Source organism: Python bivittatus, unplaced genomic scaffold (genome assembly GCF_059951505.1).
Source record: "Python bivittatus isolate LINGU-HERP-01145 unplaced genomic scaffold, Pbiv_v1 ctg000080_np1212, whole genome shotgun sequence".
Taxonomy (NCBI): Eukaryota; Metazoa; Chordata; class Lepidosauria; order Squamata; family Pythonidae; genus Python; species Python bivittatus.
In genome coordinates, this window is record NW_028277035.1 from 80,883,801 (window position 1) to 80,909,989 (window position 26,189).

At 36.3% G+C, this 26,189-nt stretch overlaps 1 protein-coding gene across 7 annotated transcripts in view; it reads right to left on the reverse strand.

Moving 5' to 3' along the window:
* ATXN7 (ataxin 7) overlaps positions 1 to 26,189 on the reverse strand; it is a 129,156-nt gene that overhangs the window by 12,496 nt on the left and 90,471 nt on the right. For all 7 annotated transcript variants that reach the window (XM_088134407.1, XM_088134406.1, XM_088134409.1 and 4 more), the window contains 2 exons: positions 2,067 to 2,322; positions 559 to 818 (listed from right to left, as the gene is read on the reverse strand). In XM_088134407.1, coding sequence (XP_087990533.1) covers positions 559 to 818; positions 2,067 to 2,322 — 516 coding nt within the window. The remainder of the gene's footprint in view (positions 1 to 558; positions 819 to 2,066; positions 2,323 to 26,189) is intronic.

Consider the following 26,189-nt stretch of genomic DNA (forward strand, 5'->3'; position numbering starts at 1 on the left):
TATCTGTTATTATGTACAGCCCCTATTATCTAAAGGACCTAAACAGCATAGACAGATGACATATTTGTTGAAATTTTCAACAGAGCAGCACCTATAGACATAAAACCAACTCAATGCTCATAACAAAGAACTCGGAGAATCCATGTGTGTTTCTTTTGATCTCAACTTCCCCTTATTAATGCTTTACTTTTCACACCTTTATTATGATTAAATACATGTTTTATAATATTGGTTAGGTTCCATAAAGGTATGTGTGAGCACAGAACATGTATGGCTGATTTTTCTTTTCAACAGTGTGACAAAGGCTGCTGTATCAGAAGGATCCAGAATAGGGAAGGAGCAGCTATCAGAAAAGGGGAGGTGAACAGCACACATGCAGAGCACTTCACATGGCACTCTGGATTCTGGTGGTTCAAAGAGGATAACTTTTAACTTTTGTACACCATTTCTAGAGTTCAAGATAACTTCAAACATGTTCATTTTACTTCAGCCTTTATTACAGAAATGTATACACTTTTAATTTTAACATTCTATATTGATGTACATTGCAAAAATTACCTGACAATCTTTTGTGTAAAAATTTCCTATTATTTGTACTCTCGTCTTGTTTCTTTTCTGTATATGGAGGCACAGAGAGAAGACTTTTACCATTCAGTATCTGTCCAGGGGAAGGCAAGGGTGGCTTTGGTATTGAGGGATTAAGGCCAGTCTTTATTGAGGAGCTCACAGTAGTAGAACAGGTTGGACCAACAGCAGGCTTCAGTAATGCACCATCTATCTTTGGATGTATTTTTTCCATTTTGACAGATGGAGTCATGCTGTAAAAAGGAAATAAATATAATGCAAGGCTATATGTAATTGTTATACAGTAATGCCTCTCTTATTTAGACACTATTTTATATTCAGTACACCTTGAATCCCAAATTAACTGTCTCTCTCAAAAAACACAACAGTTTACTGCAGAAATAACACATGTCTGGGATATTGAGGGATTTTAAGAAATAAGATACTACGGTCAGGTATCATAAGACAGGGCACAGTTGCTTCAAAAGGTTCTGGTATCTTCTGTTCAAAAAACACATACATAATTTCTAGATACTCATCTTTCTATGCAACCCGGGGCAAATTAGGGAAATTTGACATGGATTTTTATTCATCCAAAGTAATATCCTTCCATGTCCTTCTCTAGATCCTCTAGAGAAATTCTGGGTGAATAACTGTCTGAGAAAGGAGGGTGTATGTGTGAAAAGAGACCTTGCCACACAGTATTGGCTAGGCTCAGAACAGAAGACAGAAACACACATTTGTGTGTGAAGAGGCTTTTCTTTTTCATTCCTATGGAAAAACCTTTCAGTTTAACGCTGGAATTTCATTTTTATTTTTCTGGAAGTGGGAATGCATCATGACAGACTACCCCTGGACTGACAAGAAATTATTTCTAGAGTACTGGATCTGAGTCAAAAAGCAAGCTGGGTATGACCTCTGCACAGCTCTAGTTAATTAAGTAATTTTCAACCTTATAAACTCCAATTCCACTCTTAATCCAGATCTACATCTTATATCTAATCTTAGTTTTCTTCTTTTTTAGGGATTTTTTTTCGCCACTATGTTCTGGATCACAGACCAACGGTGCAGACCTATTGTTTGAGGGACAAATTCTTTTCCTTCCTCCTCATATGTGAATTTTTCCTTTAATTCCCTTCTCAGCATTATTCATGGTGCTCTGTTCTATGTCTGTACCAATTTTAGTGTTAGCCACTGCTACATTTAACAATGACTTGCAAATCCAGTTTCTGCCTTGGTTTAATAGTTCCTATTAATTCTTAATGCATTTATACCACTACACAAAGTTATTGATCAAGAAAAAAAGAGGAAGGGTCATAAAGAAGGGATTTTCATGGCATTTTCCCCAAATCCTAGTCTACTGTTGGAAAGTAACTAAAGACCAAAATAAAATGCTGTTTTCAAAAATGGACATGCAGTTAGAAACATAGTACTTGTCCTAGTACTAAACTTTTAGATTTTCAGAACAAAGGCAGGTACAAATAAATAAATAAATAACTCACATTTTGTCATGGGGACCTTTGCTATGCATTAGATGCATTGGCCTATTGTTTCCACCAGTTGGCAGCTTGTCTTTGGGTGATTTCAATAATTTTGAACTGGATGATGACGATGCACCTGCCCCTCCACCACTAGATGAACGATTGCTCCCTCCTCCGCTGCTACCTTTACTTTTTGAAGACAGAGATGAATACAAGGAGAATACTGAAGAGGAAGGAGGTGTTAGAGGTGGTTTGCTGGAGGAGCTGTGTCTTCTTTCTGGGACGAAATAAAAAAGACATGTTAATGATCACACAATACATGATGATAATTTCTGCCAAATTATTTCCTATTTCAATGCACTTGGGTTAAAACCTTCCTTTAGAGAAGTCTCCAGGATCAACTTCTATTAAACATTTACAGTGTACTGTTGTGTCTGCTTTGCTTTATGCATTCCTATTACATTAGTCTTTATTGCAAAGAGCCTTCTTTATCAAGACAATGTAATCCACCTTCTATGGTGAACCCTGGCTTTAAAATATTCTCATAACAGTATACTTTAAAAGTGAATTTTGGTTTTGAAAACAGATTGGGAGACTATACAAATTTAAAAACCTGAGTATAGTATGCATGATAATTTATATCAGAAAAGTTTATACACTGGATAATTATTTTAAATTTAGTCTGCAACTATTTGAGTCTACAATTGTAACTATAGGTTACTGTATTGAAGATATACCTAGATAGGTTATAATTTCAGCAATTATCTTGGTAACAAATATTTACCTTAATTCTATATGAAAGTAATAGTTGGTGAGAAGATATTATTGGAAAGCACGAGTAGATAGTTTCATGTTAGTTGTTTTGGCCTACAACCCTCACAATCCCTATGTACTGAACTTTTGGTCTAGTCAAGTATGATTTATATTTGGCTGCCTATTGCTGTCTGTCTGTCTGTCTATCTATTTATCTTGTAAGCTATCTAGCTATCTGATCTATTCATTCAAAAATATATTCCTAAAATAAAGCTTTCTCTTCCCTATTCCCAAGTGTCTCTTCCCATAGAGGTGATAACAGCATCTTACTAGAGAAAGTAGCTAGGATCTCCTATCAATAGAGAAGATATGCAACAAATCGGCACTCAGAGTTGTTGAGATCTCGGCGGCATACAAGTTAAAATAACAACAACAACAACAGTCTGGATAGTGGACATTGCAATACCTGGAGACAGCAGAATAGAAGAGAAAGAACTGGACAAAATCACAAAATACAAAGACTTGCAAACAGAAATAGAACAATTGTGGCAAAAGAAAGCAAAGATAGTACCAATAGTAATAGGCGCCTTGGGTGCAATCCCAAAACTTCTGGAGTACCACCTGAAGACCATCGGCATTGACAAAATCACCATCAGTCAATTGCAAAAGGCAGTTTTACTTGGAACAGCTTAGATCCTGCGACAATACCTTTTACACCATCAAACAACGACATCTGTCTATCCCAGGTCCTTGGGAAGGACTTGATAGGTGGATAAACATGCCAAGATCAGTCTAAACATCTGGCAGACTGAGAGACCAACAATAATAATCCAGTCTAAACATCTGACTGACTGTGCGACCAACAATAATCAGGTTGGAAAATAAGATCAGCATGCTAAGATTAAATGCAAGCAAGCTAGAACAGATGAAAGAAAAGAAGGTGAAGAACAAGCTGAGTAACAAAAAAACCCCAAAGAATATCTGATCAAGAATTATCACCTGGAAACAAGGAAGATCAAGGAAGCACTGGAAATAATAAAGCAGCAAATAATAGCCATAGCCAAGAAGATCAGCAGATATGAAGCTTGAACTGCACAATACAGGCAGAATCTCCAATTTCAATCAAATCAGAAATGTTTCTGCCAATCCATCAATGGAGAGACTGCAATGAACCAGTCAATATCTGACAAAGAAGAAACAATGTAGTTCTGGGGGCAGCTATAGGACAACCCAAAGAAATACAACAAGAATGCAGCTCGGATAAAGGAGGTAGATAAGAATAAAAAAGAAGCTGAAATGAAAGAACTTGTAATAACAGCAGAAATGGTGGAGAAAAGGGCAAGGAAGATCACAAATTCACCAGGTGAAGATGAACTGCATGGTTTTTGGTTGAAACATCTGACTGCTCTGCACTCACTCACTGCTAAGTAGTTTAACAACATACTGCAAAGAGGTGAAATTGAAGATTGATTAACATCTGACAAAACCTACCTAATAATGAAAGATCCAACAAAAGGGGCAGCACCAGGCAACTACAGGCCAATTACCTGCTTACCAACAACTTTCAAATTGCTAACTGGTGTGGTAGTTGATGCAGCCCAATAGCATCTAGTTGAAAACAAGCTCTTTCCACCTGAGGAGAAAGGAAACTGCTCAAACAGCAGAGGAACAAAAGATCAGCTCTTAACTGACAAGATAATTTTGGAAAATTGCTAGAGAAGGAAGACCAACTTGAATGTAGCTTGGACTGATTACAAGAAGGCATCTGACTCCCTGCCACATGACTGGATAATCAAGTGCCTAGAAATAACAGGAGTCAGTAGAAACATCAGCAGCTTTGTGCAAAGATCAATGACACAATGGGAGACACAGTTGCTGGTCAATGGTGATAGACTGCGAGACGTTAATATCAAAAGAGGAATCTTTCAAGGAGATTATCACCACTACTGTTTGTCATTGCACTAAGTCCTCTGTCAACAATACTGAACAAGTCAGGCCATGGCTACCAAACATCAAAAACATCTGCCAGGCTATGCCACCTCCTTTATATGGACGATCTGAAGCTGTATGGAAAAACACCACCTGAAATAGAATCATTGTTCAACACTGTCCGAATATGCAGCCAAGATATTGCAGTGGGGTTTGGACTAGACAAATGTGCCACCTTAGCATCAACGGGAAAAATAATGAAAACTGAAGGAATCAAGATGCCCTATGGAAATAATATCAGGAATCTGGATGAAGATCACTAGAAATACCTTGGCATCCTTCAAGCTGGCATCATCAAGCACACTGAAGTCAAGAAGAAAGTTAGGAGTGAATACATCATGAGAGTGAAGAAGATCTTAAAGTCCAAACTCAGTGGAGGAAATCAAGGCAATTAACACCTGTGCAATTCCAGTCATTAGATATACATCTGGAATAGTGGACCGGACTCAAGCAGAACTAGAAGCCCTGGATAGGAAGACCAGAAAAATAATGACAATCATGTCCTTCATCCATGCAGTGATGTTGACAGACTCTACTTATCAAGGAGCATAGGTGGGCATGGAATGTTGCAAGTACACCAGACAGTTCAAGAAGAAAAAAGGGCATTGGAAGAATATCTGAAGGACGGTGAAGAAGATGCACTGAAGCTAGTATACCATGAAGGCTTACTGAATACCAAAGAAACCAAACTGGCCTATAAGAAAGACCAAATGAAGAACAGAAAAGAGACATGGCAAGGCAAAGTATTACATGGCCAGTACACAAAAAAACTAGCAGGCAAAACAGGTAACAATAAGACCTGGAAATGGCTAAGAGCAGGAAAGCTGAAGAAAGAGACAGAGGGGCTAATTCTGGCTGCACAAGACCAAGCCTTAAAAACAAATGCATACAAAGCCAGAATCGAGAATACAGCAATAGACAGCAAATGCTACCTCTGCAAGGAAGCTGAAGAAACAGCGGACCACCTAGTTAGCTGCTGGAAGAAGATTGTACAAACTGACTACAAACAACAGCATGACAAAGTAGTAACAATGGTGTATTGGAATATCTGCAAGAAATGCCATTTGCCTGCAAGCAAGAACTGGTGGAACTAAAAAAAAGACAAAGTAACAGAAAATGAAGAAGCTAAAGTGCTCTGGGACTTTAGAATTCAAACAGACAAGCACCTGCCACATAACACCCCAGATTTAACAACTGTTGATAAGGACAAAAAAGTCTGGATAGTGGACACTGCAATACCTGGAGACAGCAGAATAGAAGAGAAAGAACTGGACAAAAGCACAAGATACAAAGACCTGCAAATAGAAATGGAACAACTGTGGCAAAAGAAAGTAAAGATTGTACCAATAGTAATAGGCGCCTTAGGTGCAATCCCAAAACATCTGGAGCACCATTTGAATGGCATTGACAAAATCACCATCAGTTAATTGCAAAAGGCAGTTTTACTTGGAACAGCTTACATCCTGCGACAATACCTTTTACATCAAACAACATCTGCCTATCCCAGGTCCATGGGAAGGACTCGACAGATGGATAAAAATGCCAAATCCAGTCTAAACAACTGGCTGTGTGACCAATAATAATTACTACTACTACTGCTACTGCTACTACTATTACTATTATTAAATTGGCAGCTAGCAAAACTCAGATTGTTGCAGCTCCGCAATTTCAATACCCTGAGATTTAAAAATATTTTTAACTTAGAAAAACGAACCATGCACTTTGATTATAATTTTACTTTCTAAATAACTGCACTCTGTCTTCCAATTTTTTCCCTAATAAAAGAGATATAAATCTTTATTAAGTCCTCTGGGATTTGGCAATAAATATCCAATACGAATTATATCTATTTGGTGTATCATTACTCCTAATTGGTGGCATATGGGTTACAGTAAATTGGTTTACAAGATAATTTATAGATTAGTAGTCCAAGCCTGTATAGAGTAACAAGTGCTAGTTTCCTTTCATGAGTACTGTAGAGAATGTTGCAAGTTGCCTTAAGTAGAAATATCACTGGTTACTATCTTAGTAAACTTTATCTTATCTAATTTCTTCGGTTTGCTATTTCTTACTCCTTTTCTGCAAATTGCATAATGGTGCCTACTCTGAAAGGAAATAGCTTATGATAAATTCCAGGGGTGGGATGCATCATAATCATTGACATTCTAACTTTTTTTTTTAACTTATAAAGAGTTCCCTTAAGTAAATATCTAGTAAGTTAATTACTGCATTTACAAAACTATGAACTGTGCAAGTATATGTGTGCTTTATATCCTAAATTCCTTCCTTCTAAAAAGCATAAAATACTAAGGTATAAAATGTGCTACTTGATGTAGCTAATGCCAATGTCAGTCATGACAGAACCTTTATATAAAATGGAAGAACCTTTATATAAAATGGAAGAAAAATGCTCACATTCACCTTCTTAGCCTCTGTATACTTAGCAAATCCTAAATCCTAATACAAGACAGTTGAAAATAGTAGCTGATTCACTGGCAAGTTACTATCATTTTGCATTCTGCATCTTCTTAAAATGACATGAGAGTTTCCTCTTTATAAATCAAATATTGGTTGAGATATTACTAAAATGCCAACATTTTCACTGCAAATCATTCCTATGCAAAATAACCTTTCCACTGGCACAAAAGCCAATAATTGCTTTTATTCCTGGATGAGTCAGCTAGTATTTCTGAATTGTCCCAATAGTGAATTTTTCAATGACAATATTGCTATAGTCAAAATCAAGCTACGTAGAAGGTTAATGAAATTCTATACTGAAGAAACCAAAACACTTATTTAAGAGTCAGATTTATATGGTAACTGATAATGTCTCCGGAAGTTCCGAGGTGTTTCAAGGTAGTAATGTGCTCGTATAAGCTCAGCTCAGCTCAGCTCGAGAAAAGAGAAGAGCTCTTCACTTATGGAACTCTGGATCACACCCAGGATCAAATGCCAGTACTCTTCTAATTATAGGTAGCTTTACCCATAAACCAAAGCAAGATAGAGGACCACTAATCCTACGGCTACTGCTCTCCAGAATGCTAAATGAGAGGGGAAAAGATAGGTCAAAATGCAGGATAAGAAGCTGGGGAAGGGACACATGGAATGAAGACATATGGATATGTTTTATTGACTAATGCAAAGAGATAAATACATATTGTTGTGATGCCTTCTTCAGGAGTTATGAATTAAACCAAGTAAATATAAAATAGATTCAATTATCAGGTCAGTGATCTGGATTTAAAAGGAAAAGGTGATTTGGAGTGTGTGTGGGCACCCATGTAGCATCAGCCCATTCCTTAAGGCCAGATCTGATTTAAGGAGATGCCAACAGTTGCTATGTGTACACTCTTTTCCTTTCAAATCCAGATCATGCACAACTCTATTAATTATGGATTGCATCCTAACTGCAAAATGAAAAAACAACACAGTAACTAAAAACAATTTAACAGTATAATCTATAGTATCATTAATGTTGCTATCTCACAATGGATTTATAAAGAGAAGTTAACTATATATAAGTAGTCCTCGACTTACGACAATTCGATTAATGACTGTTCAAAGTTAGGAATGGTACTGAAAAAAGTTACTTACAACCAGTCCTCACACTTATGACCATTGCAGCATCCCTGCAGTCATGTGGTCAAAATTTGAGTGCTTGGTAACCAGCATGTATTTACAACAGTTGCAGTTTTCTGGGGTCACGTGATCACCATTTGCAACCTTCTCAGGGGGCTTGTGCAAGCAAAGTCAATGGGGGAACCCGGATTCACTTAACGACCGTGGCAAAAAAGATCATAAAATCGGGTGCAATTCACTTAACAACCACATTGCTTAGCAACGGAGGTTCTGATCCCAATTGTGGTGGTAAGTTGAGGACTACTTGTATGCCAATAGAGGAAAAAAATCTTTTGAAATGGCCACAAAAGCAGGAATAGTCACAAAGAGGGTCTCCACACAGTGGAAATGAGGATTCAAAGGCGAAGAATATTAATATCGTATTAATCATGTTTAGACACAATCACTTTGTTTTCAACAGAAAGAGCTTGCAGGCACTCCAAAACATTCCTATTACACTGAAAAGGGAATTCTATGGCTATTAAATAATGCAGTTATATACTATTGCTTTGTAGAAGGTTGAGGTTTTCATGTCTTCAAAACTTACAGTAAACCATTGCAAGTTAACCCTCCATGCAAAAGAAGGTGAGATTTACTTGCTTATTGTACAAAATAATAATTGAATCCCAGGAGAGTAGTTCCTTAGCCTGTTAACTCAGGAATGTATTCTCAAGGAGAAAATACTCTGAAAAATCTTAACAGTTATTGCTGCAACAGTGGAACCAAGGTTATTTTAAACTAAGAACAAGGAGAGGATTTTGAGGAAGACATTTTAAAGATAACCACATAGAAGCAGACCTGTCTAATTTTTAACTCTGCTTGTACATACAAATAGCATTAACTTTCTCCTAAGCACATTAAATTTTAGAGTTGAACTTGACTCTAGGTGCCGTCCTATTTCAGTCTACAAAACTCACACTTAGGTTCTATTTCTGCAATTCCAAGCTAAATACTAGCTGCTAGGAAGCAGTTTTAACTATGTAAATTGCTTAGCCAGAATAACATTGTTTAGTGGTGCATAACTTTTATGATGTGCCTCCATATCTATTCCATCTTTTTGTTTGATATATGCCATTTATGAACTACTTACATAAATATTTCACAAAGATCAGTGGAGGAAGTACTTGTTAGCTATTACACTCATTACCTGGAAGACAGCTTCATTAATTGTACAGAATATAATTACACACTGCACTTGATCTTAGCCAAAACACAAACACACATACACCACACATTTTATTTCCATCTCTAGATCTGCAATAATCAGTACTCACTACACTATTGTTGAGCTTACCTGTCAACATGAGCAAGTTTAATTTTTTAAATTACTATGTTTTCTGGAAAGAAAAATCTGACTAAACTGTCATTAACTTCTAATAAACAAATACAAGTGAGATTTGAAACAACAACACTGTAGTAAAAACACATAGAGTTAATTGCAGATACCTGTAATCTCTATCATGGTATTCTATTTTTACTGGTGACATATGTGGGACTCTAATCTTCCTGACTGTTTAACTACAGCATATAGAAAGATACAGGATTCAATCAGTTGGCTGGGAAGGCATTATTACATTGCTGAAAATGGTAGTCGGTAAAAGTATGGCAGCCAGAAGCAGCCAGTTTATGTGATGTGGTAGTGGAGAATTCTCACATCAGCTGCAAAGGATAGAATGAACCCAAACAGCCAGAATATGAAGTCAGTGGAGATGCTGACAGACATTCATTTTTCCTCTAGCATTTGCTAATTCTTTCAAGGCAGAATTCCTCTCCCCACCTCTCCCATAAATATTGTGGTGCCTGTAACAAGGCTGCCCCCTCTTCACATGATTTATCACATTTATATCTGCTTCAACTGCATAGATTCTTGATAGTTTACAGCAATCAATATCAATAACACAATTAAAACCTCCATGATGGGACTGAAACAAAACAAATAAAACCATAATATTGTAATACAAAATAAAGCCAAGCCAGTACCTTATTCCTCATCACAGGCCCTCTGAAATAACTCAGTTTTTAGAAATTTCCAGATGGCTAAAACAGTAGCGCTAGCTTGATTTCTATGGAAGGCTATGCCACATATAGGTACTGATCCTGAAAAGCAGTGCCTATAAGCCTCCACTGCCTGTAGTTTATGGAAAACAGTGATCATCAGCAGTTTTTCCCTATTCTGAATGGAGAAATTTGGCATGACAAAACATTTATTTATTCACTTAGAAGGAGATCTTTTTGTGATCTAAAACACTCAGTTATGAAATCACATTTGATTTTAAGGCAATATATTTGAGACTGGAATACAGTATACTGTTTCCTGGATATTTATCATTTTTGTTTTTTTAAGAGAGATGATCCCTGCATTAGCACAAGTGGCTCATGCCTCCCATCATAGCAAAGAAAGAGAAAATACTTTTCAGTCAAGAGAAGAAAAGGCCTCTGAATGTCTCAGGAAAATGTTTACCCTTTTCACTGGTTTTACTGAAAAACTGGAATAGGTAAAGTACACATTTGCCTCCCACAAATGATCTGCAAAAATGCTTCATCAAGAAGACTCATCTGCACAGCTTAACATTTCTCCAGAAAGTGATAGGACTGGGGAATCCCTGATTACATTTTGTGATCTGCATTTGCAGATGGATCAGTCATCATTCCTCTTTTTCTCTCTTCACCTCACTATGGGCTTTCCTGGAAAATGACACATAAAATATGTTGTTTTTTAAAGGGCTGCTGCCTCCCTTTCTCAGGCTTTACACCAGACATAATAATAAATCTCAGCTCACTTAGTTTTGAATTGAGGAATCTGCTTAGAGCAGAAGCACGCAGATATGCCATGACTATATAGTTGCTTTTCTGCAGACAAGGAAGAAGTCATATCTGCATAGAAGATATGCTTACAGCAATAAACAGAAATCAAAGGCTCCTATTTTCTTTTTTATGTCTAAATTCTAGGCTTTTTCCTCCAACATTTTTGAGTCAATGAAAATTTGGCTGTTCTCTTCATAGCCTTGAAGGAGGCACCTACTCAATGCTAATGTCATTTTTCTGTCTGGCCTGGGAACCACTGTTTTCTACCTCATCAGCTTTATTAGTTATCAGCAATTTTAAAACAAAAACATAATTTATACATTTATACATTGAATAAAATTGCCAGATCAATTTGACTGAAATTTGTCTTATTTGATCCACTAAAAAGAAGGTGTTTTCTGAATTCATCATCTAACTTTTATCTTTGTAATGTCTGGTTTTTATAACTTTTAATTGTATTTTTGATTTTAGTTTGTTGTAAGCCACCCAGAGTCCCCCCTTGTGGGGAGATGGGCAGGGACAAGTCTATTAAATAAATAAATAAATAAATAATGGATGATTTCCAATTATAATGAGTTGTAATTTCAGATTCCTGAATCCAAATTGGGGGAGGCAAGTGTCATCAACACAATTTGTCACCAACAAAAATTGGGGCTCAACTGAATGTTTAATCTGCACACAATTCTAGTGATTTATATTGATAAGTGTGTGTACATGTGTATGTATGTATGCATGCATATAAATGAAACAGATTCAGGTAGGTATAATGTGCTAATGAGCGTTATTACTATGTAAACTTCTTTATTTTCTAGCCAAACCACTAAAATCAATTTACAGTATGGTGGTTTCATTTATTTGGTTATACACTAGTAGCAGCACCTTCTTATTGATGAACACCTATTGTTTCTAAAAACACTCTGAAGGCCTTTTTAATGCAGTCATGTTGCCAACATCTTCTAGATTCCTGCTGTACAATTACTATGTTCTGTCTATGATCATTATTGATGATTTAACATTCAGTTTTGTTTTCTGTCACTGGTATAATTAAACAATGATTCAGAGTAAACATGAGCAGCAAGAGTTATAGTCAGAGCATGTATATTTTAACTCTTACTTCAAATTTATATGTAAACCTTACATTGTTACCTAGGAAAAAAACTTCTTTATTATGGAACCAAGGTCATTAAAATTAATGTCTAATAGTTTTAGCATGCAAACCTTATTCTGAAGTATGTCCACCTAAACACAATTGGACTTACTCTACAGTAAACACAGATAGCATTGCCATGACAGTTTTAAAAATGTAATTAGCTATGTTCAGCCTGATTAGACCAACAACTTATATTCACATTTCATTGCACAAAAAATCTTGTTTCTGCTGTAAGTAGAAAGGCCCTAATTATTGTATTCTGCTGTATATTTATATTGGTCAGTTGAGCTACAAAAGAGTTAAATGTGAACTTCATGTTATTAGCTGCTAAATTAATATATAATAAAATAATATATAATAAAAATATTAATACACTGATAAAGGGCAGAAAGGTTTACTAAATGCAAAGCAATTTCATTTGCATCTTTTGCTGTTTCCTTTACAAGCTTCTGCTTTTATATAAGCATAGATTTCAAACTTCTGCAAAGTAGCTTTAAAATAGATCAAAATCTGTTCACTGATTACAATTGCATTTTAATCACAAATTTGACTCACAAAATAAATTAAAGATTTTAAAGCATGCAAAAACCATCATCTTAGAATGGCAAGCATCAGTTTTATAAACAATTACACATTTTGACTATGCGGTTTGAAAAGAACTACTATGTTCCAAAAACTGCAATGCAAACCTCAGCATTTTGTCTCAGTTAATAGGAAACGCAGCTCCTGCCTGCTTTGAACTTTGGCCAAATTACATTTCAAAATGGCTAATGTGGGCTGCTTGCAGCAGTTAATCCCTTATTTGAGATTATCTACTCTGCAATGGCCATCTACCCAGCTTCAACACTATTCAGCCTCCATTTCTGGCAGAACAAGCAAACTCAGAAAAACGTATCAAGTGTAATTCTCTTTGCTACATGTCACGTTAGTACAGAACTATACCAACCTTCTGCAAACTCCATTCAGAACTGGGCTCCCTGCCAATTGTCTTTAAAAACTGCACCCAAAAAGTTAAGCAGAGTTTCTCAAGCCTGATGCGATAGAAAAACACTGTTCTGGAAAGCAACTGTGTTTGGTTTCTTCATTCACAAAATGTGTGTTTTGCTGCACAACTGCTTCCAAAGTTTTGCATAATAAAACAAGTTTGCTTACGAGCTCCAGACTCCTGTGTATAGTTTTATGTAACATTTGCTATTACAGTAATGTGCATTTGAGTCACAAAGGTCCTGGCAGATAACTAGTAAAAACAGGGAGGTGTAGTTTAATTTTATCTAAACAGGAATGTGTGAGTAAATTAATCCCTCTGTTAGAATACCTACCAGAGTCTGAGAGCGCTGTTCTTCAATAAATCTACCATGATAATTACTTAGTGTCCCAATTTTATGTTTCTTTAAAATTTTTCACATATTATTAAAATATCTTGCTGTAATGTGCATAATAAAAATTTCATGCAACACTGAATTATCAAACTGATTTAATACATCATGATGATTTATTTCATCATAACAATAATTCCTTATAACAAATTTTCATAATTATCCTATAAAATTACTTTATCTTCTGATACTAAATTCTAATCTTTCTTTTTACCAGACTATTTATCTTATCAATTCATTGTTATATGAATACATGTTCTTTCATACTCTTATGTCATAACTCTAAACTAATCATTCATTTAAAAAGCCTATCTTTTTCCAGCCTATCTTCTAAACAAGCCTAAAACATGTTGTGGTTGCTACAAAAACTGCATAAACTTTAATGAGTCTACCCCTTAAAACCAGTGGCATCTTTTTTCAGGCTCATTTGAAACCTGGGAGAGAAAAAGACATGAGTGCTCTAATGAATAACAGAGAGATGATGTGCCCACACAAAGTCCAAAGCACTTTGTCCAAATCATTTTAGAAGAATGCACACACTATTAATCACTAGCTTATGTAGAATTCATTAATATAGGTGGCTAAGAAACCTGCACACAAATTGAAGTGAATAACCCAGCCTTGTTTTCCATATCCCTCCAAAAAATGGTAGGAAAACTTAATCGATTCTGATCCTGGTAGATCTACAGCCCAAATATGGTGCCTAATAATTCTATGGCTTATAACAAAGGTTTGAGATACTTTTGCATAATACAACTAGTGGACTGTACAATATCAATCAGACAAAACAGCACCTAATTTCAAGAACTCCCCAGAGAATATTGTACCAACAGAATGTTAGTTTGAGTGCTAAATTCTTTTGGAGTGAACAGCTATAATAAGAATAATGTATTGCTCTTGATTACGTATATTAGCCGCCCAGAGTCCCCCATTGTGGGGAGATGGGCGGGGACAAGTCAAATAAATAAATAAAATAAATAAATATCTTTGCCACTGTTTTTAAGAATATAATAACTGAATAATAGCACTGACAAATTTCACAGAATAAACAAACCATAATTTTGTATATATAACATTTGTTACAGAATTTCATACTACACTGTGAGCATTCACACTTCTTGCTTTGTTGTGCTTTCTGTTATATTCAATTTACTGTATATCTATAATCTAATTCCATTGAAATCTTGCAACATCCATTAGGGGTATTTCTTTTGTGTGAGTGTCCATATGTTTGTGTGTATATGTGTGCATTTATTTCATGAATTGATCCCTGTCAAAAATGATCAGGCATTTTCACTGCATAATCTTGCTTTAATCATTCCACTATACATGATTAATGTTATCAGTTTTGGGACTGTGGCCAGAAAAATCATCTTAACCATCAGCGGAACCATATACAACTCCTCCAAAAGGCTTCTTAAGGAAGAGGGTACTTTGGAGGTAATAATGGGGACAATGCAGCAATCTTACTGCTCATAAGTGGCATTAATTTATATCAGTCCTTAATGCATGTATGACTTCAGATTATCTATTAATCTGATAGCAAATAGCAAATCACTGTAATATTATTAATAATAATTTATTAAAATTGTGCCGCCCCTCAATGACTCTGCAGTACTATTGCTTCAGAGTATGCAAATCCTGGGTCAATTTTTGTTCTAGAGCAAAGAATTAGCCCTTCCTTGTAAGATGCAGAATATATAACAACATATACTGCTCTGTCATGTAAGCCTAGCTATTATCCAGATAAAGCCTAGTTGACTTTAACAATGTCTGGCAGCTTGTATTTCCCAGTACTGAGCTGTTAGAGTAACACTAAAGATTTGCACAAGAACAAGCAGCATAAAATATACAGTCTGACAATGAGATTTAGGAATATTTAGATTAAATGAATGTGGGGTTAAATTAAATGAACTTGGGGCTTACATATGGAAGAAATCAAGTGAAATGAATAGGCCCCTTTCACTGGGTTTTCTAGTATATCTCAAAGGATTTCTGGAATAACAGCAGAAAAATACACATTTCTCTACAGTATAGCAGAAGATATATTTTCTCTTCCAATTTTTGTACTATCTTATGTAATAGCTGCATTAGTTTGCTGGATAGTTCCACAGTGCTACCGCACTCTGTTTAAGCAGCTGTAGTTCAGTGGAGTATTTTCTAGCACCCCTGCCAAACTACAATTTTATTAACTGCAAGACTCTTCCAGAACAATGGGTGTGAATGAGAGAGAGAGAGAGAAAGAGAGAGAGAGAGAGAAGGAAAACGAATTGGATGCTGTCTGCTCTTGCTAAAAGCCTTTTTCTTCGTAAAAGTAGGATTAATGTACTGTATAGTAAAATCACTGCAAAATTCTGGGCCCACTTCAAGCTGCACACTGATTCCTCAGGCTGTACCCCAAGAGAAGTTTAGCAATAAGCATGGGAGTATGGATCTATTTTGTTCAAAACAATTCGGCTCCAGGATAATATCCTGAGTTTCACTAAAATAAATTTTGCAATTATACTTTACTCACAAAACTCACATTTCTAAAGAATTAACTTCTTGAGATTTTCCAATTTTAATATGGTATTAAGCATTATTAGTAGTATTGTCTCAGCACCTGTATTTAATACACAAGAATGGCATCAACTCTATTTAGAATTAATGAAACTCTGAGAATTTGCAGATAAAAGCATAAGGCCTTTACCTAAGGTTTCAGTTGAAAATAGACTGGATATAGTTTTTGGACTGGATACTGTTTCAACATGATTAGAAACCAAAATATCTAGCCAGAAGCTGGATACCACACTTCTTAGAAAGGTGCATTTGTGCAGCGAGACTATTATATGCTCAAAAGTAGAAAGGTTTGACACAATGGAGGAATGGCTGACGAAGATGACGGAACTTGCAGAGATGACTAAATTAACTTCTTTGGTTAGAGAAAAAACAATATCTACATTTTATGACTGACTGGAAACCTCTTATAGACTTTTTGCATGAAACAGAAAAAAATGCACTTATGATTTGTGGCTTTGATGATTTGAAAAAAAAAACCTGGACAATAGAAAAAAGTGAGCTTTTTTTTGTAATCAGAGAGTAAAAGTTAATTTTGTAATTGTGCTAATATTTGCTGCAAAAGAAATCAGCGGCTTTTTTTCTTTTTGTTCTCTCTTTCTGCACTTTTTCTTTTTTCTTTTTCTCTCTTTGCTTCTCTTACTTTTTTTCTTTATCAGTTTGTTAGTTTTTATGTTCTTTGTAAAACTTTTAATAAAATGTATATATAAAAAAGAAAGAAAGGTGCATTTGGTGGTTAAATGTTGCTGTAGTAACATTTATTTATAATTACATTCTACATGATTCTCTGAAATAAATACCATCTGTCCACATTCGGCTGAACTTCTGCTGGTCCATGGAAAACCCGTACATCAGAAAAATCAGAGGAAGGAAGATAATACGCTGTGTTTGTTCCTGTTGTAACCAAATATCTTATAAATTCTCCCCAAAAGTTTTATTCTGTACAAAACCATAGAATACCTAAGGAACACTGGCTGGATATTTCACCATCAGTATCTTTGTAATACCACTAGCCAAAACATGCACACAAAATCCATAACTTTAAACCAATTAAAATAACTCTAACTCCAGAACTGACAAACTAGGTGAATCAACAGGTTGCCAAGCAACTGAATAGCTTCAACTACAGTTTCACAAACTCATCTACTTGAAGCTAAACCTGGTTCTACTCAAGTTAATCTCTTGCCTAGGAGCATTATACATTTAGAACTGAAAAGCTTAAATACAAAATAATCTTGAAATAGGACCCTAGTTTATTTTTAAAATGAACATACTACTCAGTAACCAAACCTAGGCAGTGTGGCACAGAGGAAGCAGAATTCAGATAAGTAGAAAATCATAAAAATGCAAGACATCTGCTGAATCATGAAATGGACATGAGAGCAATAGTTCCTTCTTCTGTATGTGTACACATACAGACTTCACGCTTCTCCTGCCCTGCGCGAACTGCTGGCTCCATCCTGCTGCCTCCTCCCCGGCTGGACCTGGCAAGCTCCCTTCAGCAGACGAGGCTCTGCCACCCTGCCTCACTCGTCTCCACTTCAACAGCCCCCACCTTCCAACCTTCCCCCCATCTCTGCACTTTTGGCAGCCCTGCATTCAGCTGCCACCTCCTACCCCCGGCTGACCTTCGCCATCTTCTTCTTCCCACTGCTGATGAGGTGCACCCGGCCGAAGCAGCTGCTGGCCCTTTGAGATGACTCTGTGATGCCTCGCAAGGCCTCTGCAACACCTCTGCGATGTCTTGTGAGGCCTCCATGACACACCAGGGGTTGGAGGTGGCAGCAGAGTTCAGGGTGGCCAAAAGGGCAGAGATGGGGGGAGACAGATGTGTGGAGAGAGTTGAAGTGCACACTGCAGTCGTAAATGCAGGCGGGCTGTCAAGCGCCCAAATTTTGATCACGACTGCAGGGGTGCTGCAACAGCTGTAACTTTGAGGACCGGTCATAACTACCATTCATTCAGTGTTGTTGTCTTCAAATGGTTGCTGAATGAATAATCATTAAGTGAGAACTATCTGTGGAGATACTGAAGTGGTGGATAGCTTCTGCCATTTAGATCGAGTACCAACAATAAAGAGAGCGAGTTTGAGTGGCTACGGCAACAAGCTAGAAAGTGGGAGACTATGAGTTCTACTCCTGTTCTAGCCATGAAGCTAGCTGGATAATGTTGGGCCACTCTCTCTCTTTCTCAGCCCTAGGAAGGAAGCTAGAGCAAACCATTTCTGAAATCTTGCAAAAAAACCCCGCAAGGACTTGTCCAGGTAGTCACCAGGAGTCAATGCTGATCTGAAGGCATAACACACACACCAACAATAAAGGAACCAGGAGTCAAGAAATATGCTGCAGAGTAGCACTTGGCAGAGTAGCAATGAAGGTCTTGGAAAAAATATTCAGATGCTGTGATGTCTCTATACCTACAAAGATCGGAATCTTGCAGGCAATCGTTTTCCCTGTGACGCTCTATGGAAGCAAAAGTTGGATTTTGAAGAAGCAGGATAGAAAGAATATTGATGTTTTGAACTTTGATGTTGGAGAATATTCAAGTATACCATGGATAGCCAATAAAACAAATAAATGGATCATATAATAAATAAATCCAGAGTTCCCAATCAAGGCACAAATGACCTGGCTCAAATGATTATATTCTGGACATCTAATCTCTTGAGAAGTCTATAATGCTGGGAACAATGGAAGGAAAGAGAAATAGAGAACAATCAGCAACAAGGTGGATGGAATCAATTAGGGCAGTGAAGGGTGCACTACTGGAAGACCTGAAGGACCAGGCTGGGTACAGATCCTCCTGGAGAAAATTTATCTATGTGGTCATTAAGAGTTGACACCAACTTGATGGCACATAATCAAATACAATATAATACAATACAATACAGTACAGTACAGTACAGTACAGTACAGTACAATACAGGTAGTTCTCACTTACCAACCTAATTAGGACTGGCAACTCTGTTGCTAACCAGGATGGTTGCAAAGTGAAAAATCACATGACCATGCCCGACTTACAATGGCAGTTGGTCAGTTTTAGCTGCAGTCATTAAGCGAATCGCTGCAGGTCGTTAAGCACGGTGTCACATGACTGCGATTTGCAAGCTCCTGCCAGCTTCCCCACTGATTTTGCTTGTTGGAAGCTGGCTGTGAAGATTGCAAATAGCGATCACATGACTGCAGGATGCTGCAACTATTATAATGCGTGCTGGTTGCCAAGTGCCCAAATCGTGATCACATGATCACGGGGATGACGTGATAGCTGCAACTTTGAGGACTGGCTGTCTCATTATTCCGTGCCATTGTGACTTCGAATGATCGCTGAATGAGTGGTCGATAAGCAAGGGCTACTAATATAATATAACGTAACAAACAATATTACAGACAAGATGGTTATCAACAATTAATATTCTGCTCTATGATCGTTAGGGATAGTTATAATGGGAGGACAGCAGTAGGACAAAGTAAAAGTTTGAAAGAGGTACAAGAGAAGGACCTAAAGAGAGGTCCTGGTGTTAATAGAAAGCAGGGTAGAAAAATAGGAAGGAGAAAGATGTACTTCAGGGAAATAAAGAGTTAAGAAGAATTAGCTGAAGATATAGTAACAATAAGAAACATTCTACCCACTGTCAATCTTTATGATCACAAACAACCCAGTATTTATGCTTTCTGTTATAGCAAAACCTTGCTTTAATGGATCAGTAGAAAAGAAGTTGTGTTCATGTTTCCCAATTGTCCATTAAATTAGGGAGTACCTCATCCATGATGACTTCATTATACAAATGGCTTCATTTATACCATTTGTATAATGTCATTACACCCATTATTTAAAATAAATACAATGGAATTTTGTGCACTGCATTCAAAGACCATTGTATTAAGGTCTGCTAAATTGAAATTTCATTGTATTACAAATTTGTTTTGAGACTCCATTCTAAAAGCAATATCCATAGTACAATGTCTTTACCAAGCCATAAATCTAATCTAATGGACTACTTATTTTCTATGAAAATTAATTATATCAGTTATCTTTTATATGATCTATAAATTTCGAATATCTGGGACTACATTTATCAAAGAATTTTTTCACTTTCTTTGACAAATAAAAAAATATTATTTAGGGTAACTCAAAATTATAGTTTATTTTTTGAATATGAGACATTATTGGAAGAAATGAAACAAGTAGATAAATTCATGTGAATTTTATCAGTCCTGTTAATAATCTATCTTTAAAAAAGCAATTGACATATAAAACTGGTAAATTCAAAAATGAACATAAACTTTTAAGAGATTCAGGGGGAGGAGCCCCTACCCACTGGAACAGCCTCTGGAGATCTGTATGGCACCCTCCCTCCTGATATTTAGGAAAGTTGTGAAAATGGAACAGATCAAAATATTAGAACTAGATCATTAGGAATATTTATGTTAGTATAAGTCTGGTAAATTGCAATATTGCTGTCAATTTTTTTCAGTGTTTACTACATGTTTCATGGAAAGACTGCCAGATATCTGTTGGGTGTGTTATGGTATAAAAATAAAGTAACTAAGTAAGTACAGTGGTACCTCGGGTTACGAACTTAATTCATTCCGCGACTCTGGTCACGACCCAAATTGGTCACGACCCGAATCAAATTTTCCCATAAGGTTCAATGTAAATACGGTTCATCCGTTCTGACCCCTCCGAATTTGGTTGCCAACCAATTTTGGTTGCGTCCCGAATCAAATTTTCCCATAAGGTTCAATGTAATTATGGTTAATCCGTTCTGAATCATATGTATTTTTTTTTTAAACCACAAAAATATGAAACAAAATACAGTACAGTGCAGTACGAAGAGAGAGAATGCTAACCTTGCTTGAGGCGACTTCTGGCGTGGAGGACAGGAAGGCGGGTGGGGAGGCGGTTATTGCTTGGAGGGAGAGTCCCCCTCCCTACAGGAAGCCACAACCACATGTCACGGCATAGAAAATGGCCCCGGATCCTGTTCGTCACCCGATGCGGAGTTCGCGGATGGAAGCAAAATTTTGCGAACGGTGCTGTTCATGACCCAAATTGGTTGTGAACAGAAGCGTTCGTGACCCGAGGTACCACTGTATATAAACTCAATTTAAGAAGTGCAGATTTCTCTTCTATTCTTCTTATTTTCCCAGTTAGCAGTTTTAAAAGGCCAAGAGATTTAAATCTGAGTATTATTTGAATCAAAATTTAACTGTCAATAAATGGAACTATTTCTGGTTTAGAAAGTTTAAAATGAAAGAAATGGCTAGTGATGCGTGCATGGGACCACCTAGTGCACATGTCTGTCTATTCAGTCCTGGAGAGCACTATGCTCAAATAACAGCAATTGTGTTCTTTACATGTCAGTCATCTGACAAGATCCAAGATGATACAAAGGTCAGAGAAGAGAGAAAGCTCAAAGCACATCACTGAAGACAAGGATGGTTCCCTTGACTTTGCTGTTCTGAGATTACTCTGCATGAATAATGCTAGTAGCAACCTAGTTTAAGCTGTCATGCTGAGAAGGGGAAACTGTGAAGCATAAATACTTCCAGCTTTCCAAGGGCATAGTTATACAAATCACACACATTATTCTTCATGCTACTTCACATGCACACACTGCAAATGAACTGACAGGCAAATCATCATACTGTGAAAACCTAGGTGACAGTGATGACACCGCTCATAACCGGAAAAAGAGTAAGCTCTGCTAGTTGATCCAAATAGGTAGCAACCAGTATATTTTGTGTAGAATATGACGTCTTTGCTATATATCAGAGCTATTACATAGTAACTTCTTGTGGCATATTGTAATATCTATCATGACGCTAACAAATTAATTCAGATATATTATAGGTCTTTTAACTGGTCTACAAAACATGTATTCTGCAACTTTTCAATGAAATATAGTACTGTTGATCAGGTCACAAATAACAGGGGATGATGTTATGGAGGCTGTATAGACAAAACACAAAGGCAGAAATGCATTCTATGTAGGGCTGTGCAACTCATTTCATGGGTATCATGCAAATCAACTCTTGCTGAGTTGTTACAGTGGTTGTGTTGTTTGCAAGACTTGTGCTGCTGTCTGGGAAGCTGCTCCTAGGTGTAATTTGTTTGCTTTTATAGCTGCTTCATTTCATGGACTGACATAGTTCCCCCCCCCCCAACTACCTCTGTAATTGTCAGAATGATAATCACTCAATGTTTTCACGGAACTGTACCACTGTAGTCCATGAATACCAATAGTTTTAAGGTACAGAAAAAAAATAAGGTAAATGGACCATGACAGTTATTTTAGAAATGGATAAATAAACCATAGAAGTTTGGGGATATATCATGTCTGAGCTCTCCAGAGTATACTGGCAGAGGAAATTCTCAACTTATACGTTATTAAAATATCTAAAAGGTTAATCTGAAATTTTAAGAATAGAAGCAGCAGCAAGACACTTCGATTACCTAGCCCAAGATGGATATACTGATTTGCAGCAGCTACTAAAAACATGTACTCATAATCCAAGCTATAGTCTAACTAAAGCATTAACATATGCAAACTATTTTCTTAGTTTTAACTCCAAAATACAGGATGTGCTGGTGACAGACCTTAAAGATCAAATACGCAAAAGGAGAAACTTTATGAGAGAAGGGTTTATCTTTTTTTTTTTCTCCCATGTTTCATCAGTTGGCATTTATACAATTGGCACAGGATAATCTAGCATTGTGTTCAGACTGCCAACTGCCAAATTAGCAGTGAAAACAAAAGGAGGACAATGTGCAGCCTCAGTAGAGGAGCTTATGCAGTAGGAAGCAGCTAATGGCTCAATGAATCATCCTCACGTTCTGGCTCCTCCCCTTTCCATCCTGGGCATGAAAAAAGAGATTTTATATCCAACAGTTTACCTAGGCCTTTGGCGAGAGAGAGGAAAACCCCTTGTTTTATTCCATCTGGTCTGTAGTGCTTGCTATCTTTTCTCTTTTATTGATTTTATTGTGATTTCTTTGTTGGGAGCTGCCCAGAGTTACTGAGAATCGGCTAGCATACGAGTTTAATGATGATGATGACGACGCCACTGATTTTTTTCTTTACCTAATGGGAGCTAGTTTAAATATAGAATATACCTTAATGCAGGCATCACCATATCTTTTTTAAACTGTATTATTTCAATAGAGTACTTGTTTTAATATTTTTTATTGATTGTACTTCATCCTGAAATGTACCTATATGAAGAGGACAGTACACAATTTAATTAGTTACAAATTGTTTGGGATAAATCTCATTGTTTAATTTTAAATTCAAGGTAATTCTTATATAATTTTGTACTATTTTCAAAATCCAGTTAACTTCTTGGGGTTCCCCTTGCCCCCAATCTTAGGAAAACACTTTTTAAAAAAATAATTTAACATCTTTTAACTTTTAACATAAAACTTTTCATCTTTTTTTAAAGAGTACATATATTTCTGTTCATTTAAAGGTTCTTGCAAGATTAATGAAAACAAAAGAGAATGTAGTGAAATGGATATGCCAGAAAGAACAAAGATAAAATTAACAAAAGCTACTTGCCAGTAAGATCAGTAAACTAAGAGATGATGCTGCACAACCAAGTTAATGACACTAATAAAAAAAAATGAAGGTATCTTTCTCAATTATGGTTATGCATATTTAACTTGTGTTTTTTTCATGTACTACCAACTTTCATAAAGGTTGTGTCTAGTGTATCAAAATCAACCATGTTGGAAGTTTTATGGAATGTAATAAGAACAGAAAAGACATGCATTAAATCTTTATCCTCACACAAAAAGCTATGCAATATGTTTTAAATAGTTATCTTTCCCAAAACAACAGCATTCAAAATATGTCATCACTTAATATCACTTATATTTTGCTGAACTATTCATCCTGATTTCAAAATGTGGTACTTTACTGATATTCTGCTTTTTGCATTTTTAATTTAACTGTACGCATTCTAGAGACCCAAACTGCCACCAATGGGCCAGAGGCCAGCAGGCACCAATAGGAAATATCTATAAAAGATACTTCTTCAGACTATGGCTAAAGACCAGAAGAGTTCTGAAGAAAAATGATTTGGATGTAGGAATTCTCAAAAACAATCTGTGTATCAGAGAAAATAAGCCTTTTATGGTGTGCCTGAGAGTATATTTTGCCCTAATCCCAACTATTTCATTAAAATACTGTAATTATTTCTGGAGGCAGCTTTGTTTCGCTTATTATGTATAGACCCCTTGAATAATTTTATAGGAAAGAAATGTATGAAATAAATGGGCTTTATTAACAGGAATAATTCAACAGACCACACACTAGGATAAAGAATTTAAAAAAAAAACTCAATTCAAGACCGCATGCAGTTGCAAACCGCCACCTGTGTGTATTGCTGTAAAGTTATTGTAAACTGCTTTGGGTTTTTTTTTAAAATACTCAACATATAGTTTTTAACAAGCAAACCAATAAGCAAGCAATGATACTGTACAAAGTGGTCAAGGCTAAAATTGTTGTTTTCTCAATTTTAGAAGGGAGTTGGGAGATAACTCATTTTAAAACAACTGTGCCTATTTCAGAGCTTATATAATAGTTTTCATGTTTTTTCTGCCGAAATTATGAAAACTATGCTGCTGATTTTCAGCAATTTGCTGAAATTCAATAGTGCAACTGAAAAGAATTCCAAGAGGTACAAAAAAGTTATTTGTTCCTTCTACAAATTTCCTTTAACAATGAATATAATTTTAGAGCATACCCATGATAATTGATACCTACAATCATTTATTTTCCAGTTAATTAGAAAATAAAAGTAGCATATAAATCATAAAGACTTCCTTAAAGTTCAACACATTATACCACTTTTGATCAACACAATTGATACCACTACCATCATTTATTTTCCAGGTATTTAGAAAATAAAGTTTAAAGTTGCATACTAGTCATAAAGACCTCTCTATAATAAAAGCTCCACGTTTATGACACATGTTATTAGTTAATAAAAAGTTGAATATTAGTTGAGAATATTCAACTAGAAATTACCATGTTTGATTGCAATTTTATATTTTATGTATTGGCTTGCTTTTTTAACGTTGGGTGGTTAGTTTTGTATGCTTGTTTTTGTTATATGTTGCCCACAGTCACATTGTTCCAGTTGGGCAGCCCCATACATCCAATCAATCAATCAATCAATCAATCAACAAACAAGTGACTGGAACAGCCTTTCTCAGCTGGGGTTCTTAGGAATCCTCCAGAGGTTGCTACGGGTTCTGTGAGAGATTGTGACTGGAAAAAAAACCATTTTTTTTAACTTCCATTGCTCCACCATTTGCAGTGGTGGACATTTTTACATGCCACGACTCAGCTGTTAGCCTGCTGCTCTGCTGTTGTTGTAACCAAAAACCATGGATTGTCTAGGTTAGATGTGAATTGTATACTGAAGTTTTTATATTTGTTGCGACTTTTATGCAGGTGTTCCCTCAGACCTGAAAATTATTTTAAAGGCTCCTCCAGGCTAAAAAGGTTGAAAAAGGCTGGACTAGAAGGTTGAATTTCAACAGACATGTTCAAGATACAAGCCCCTTTTCAGCAATTGTGCAATGTAATTCTTAACAGGACAGTATAAATTCTGTTATCAGATCCAACATTAGGCTAGCTGCTGCATCCTGTAAGAGGAGATGCCTACAATTGTCTTTCTTACTTCAGGCAGGCAACCCTTGTTAAAACTGAATCTTTGGAAACTCAAAGGTTTGTTCAGATGTTCCCCCCTTGCCCCTCAGAAGTCAAACGATCTGTTCATTATCCTATGTTTATTAGTAACTCTGGGCTTGAGGCCAATTCATCATGCCAATCCTCTCATGTCATATAACCTACCTAAACCAGTACAGTGAAATGAAAATGTCAAACAA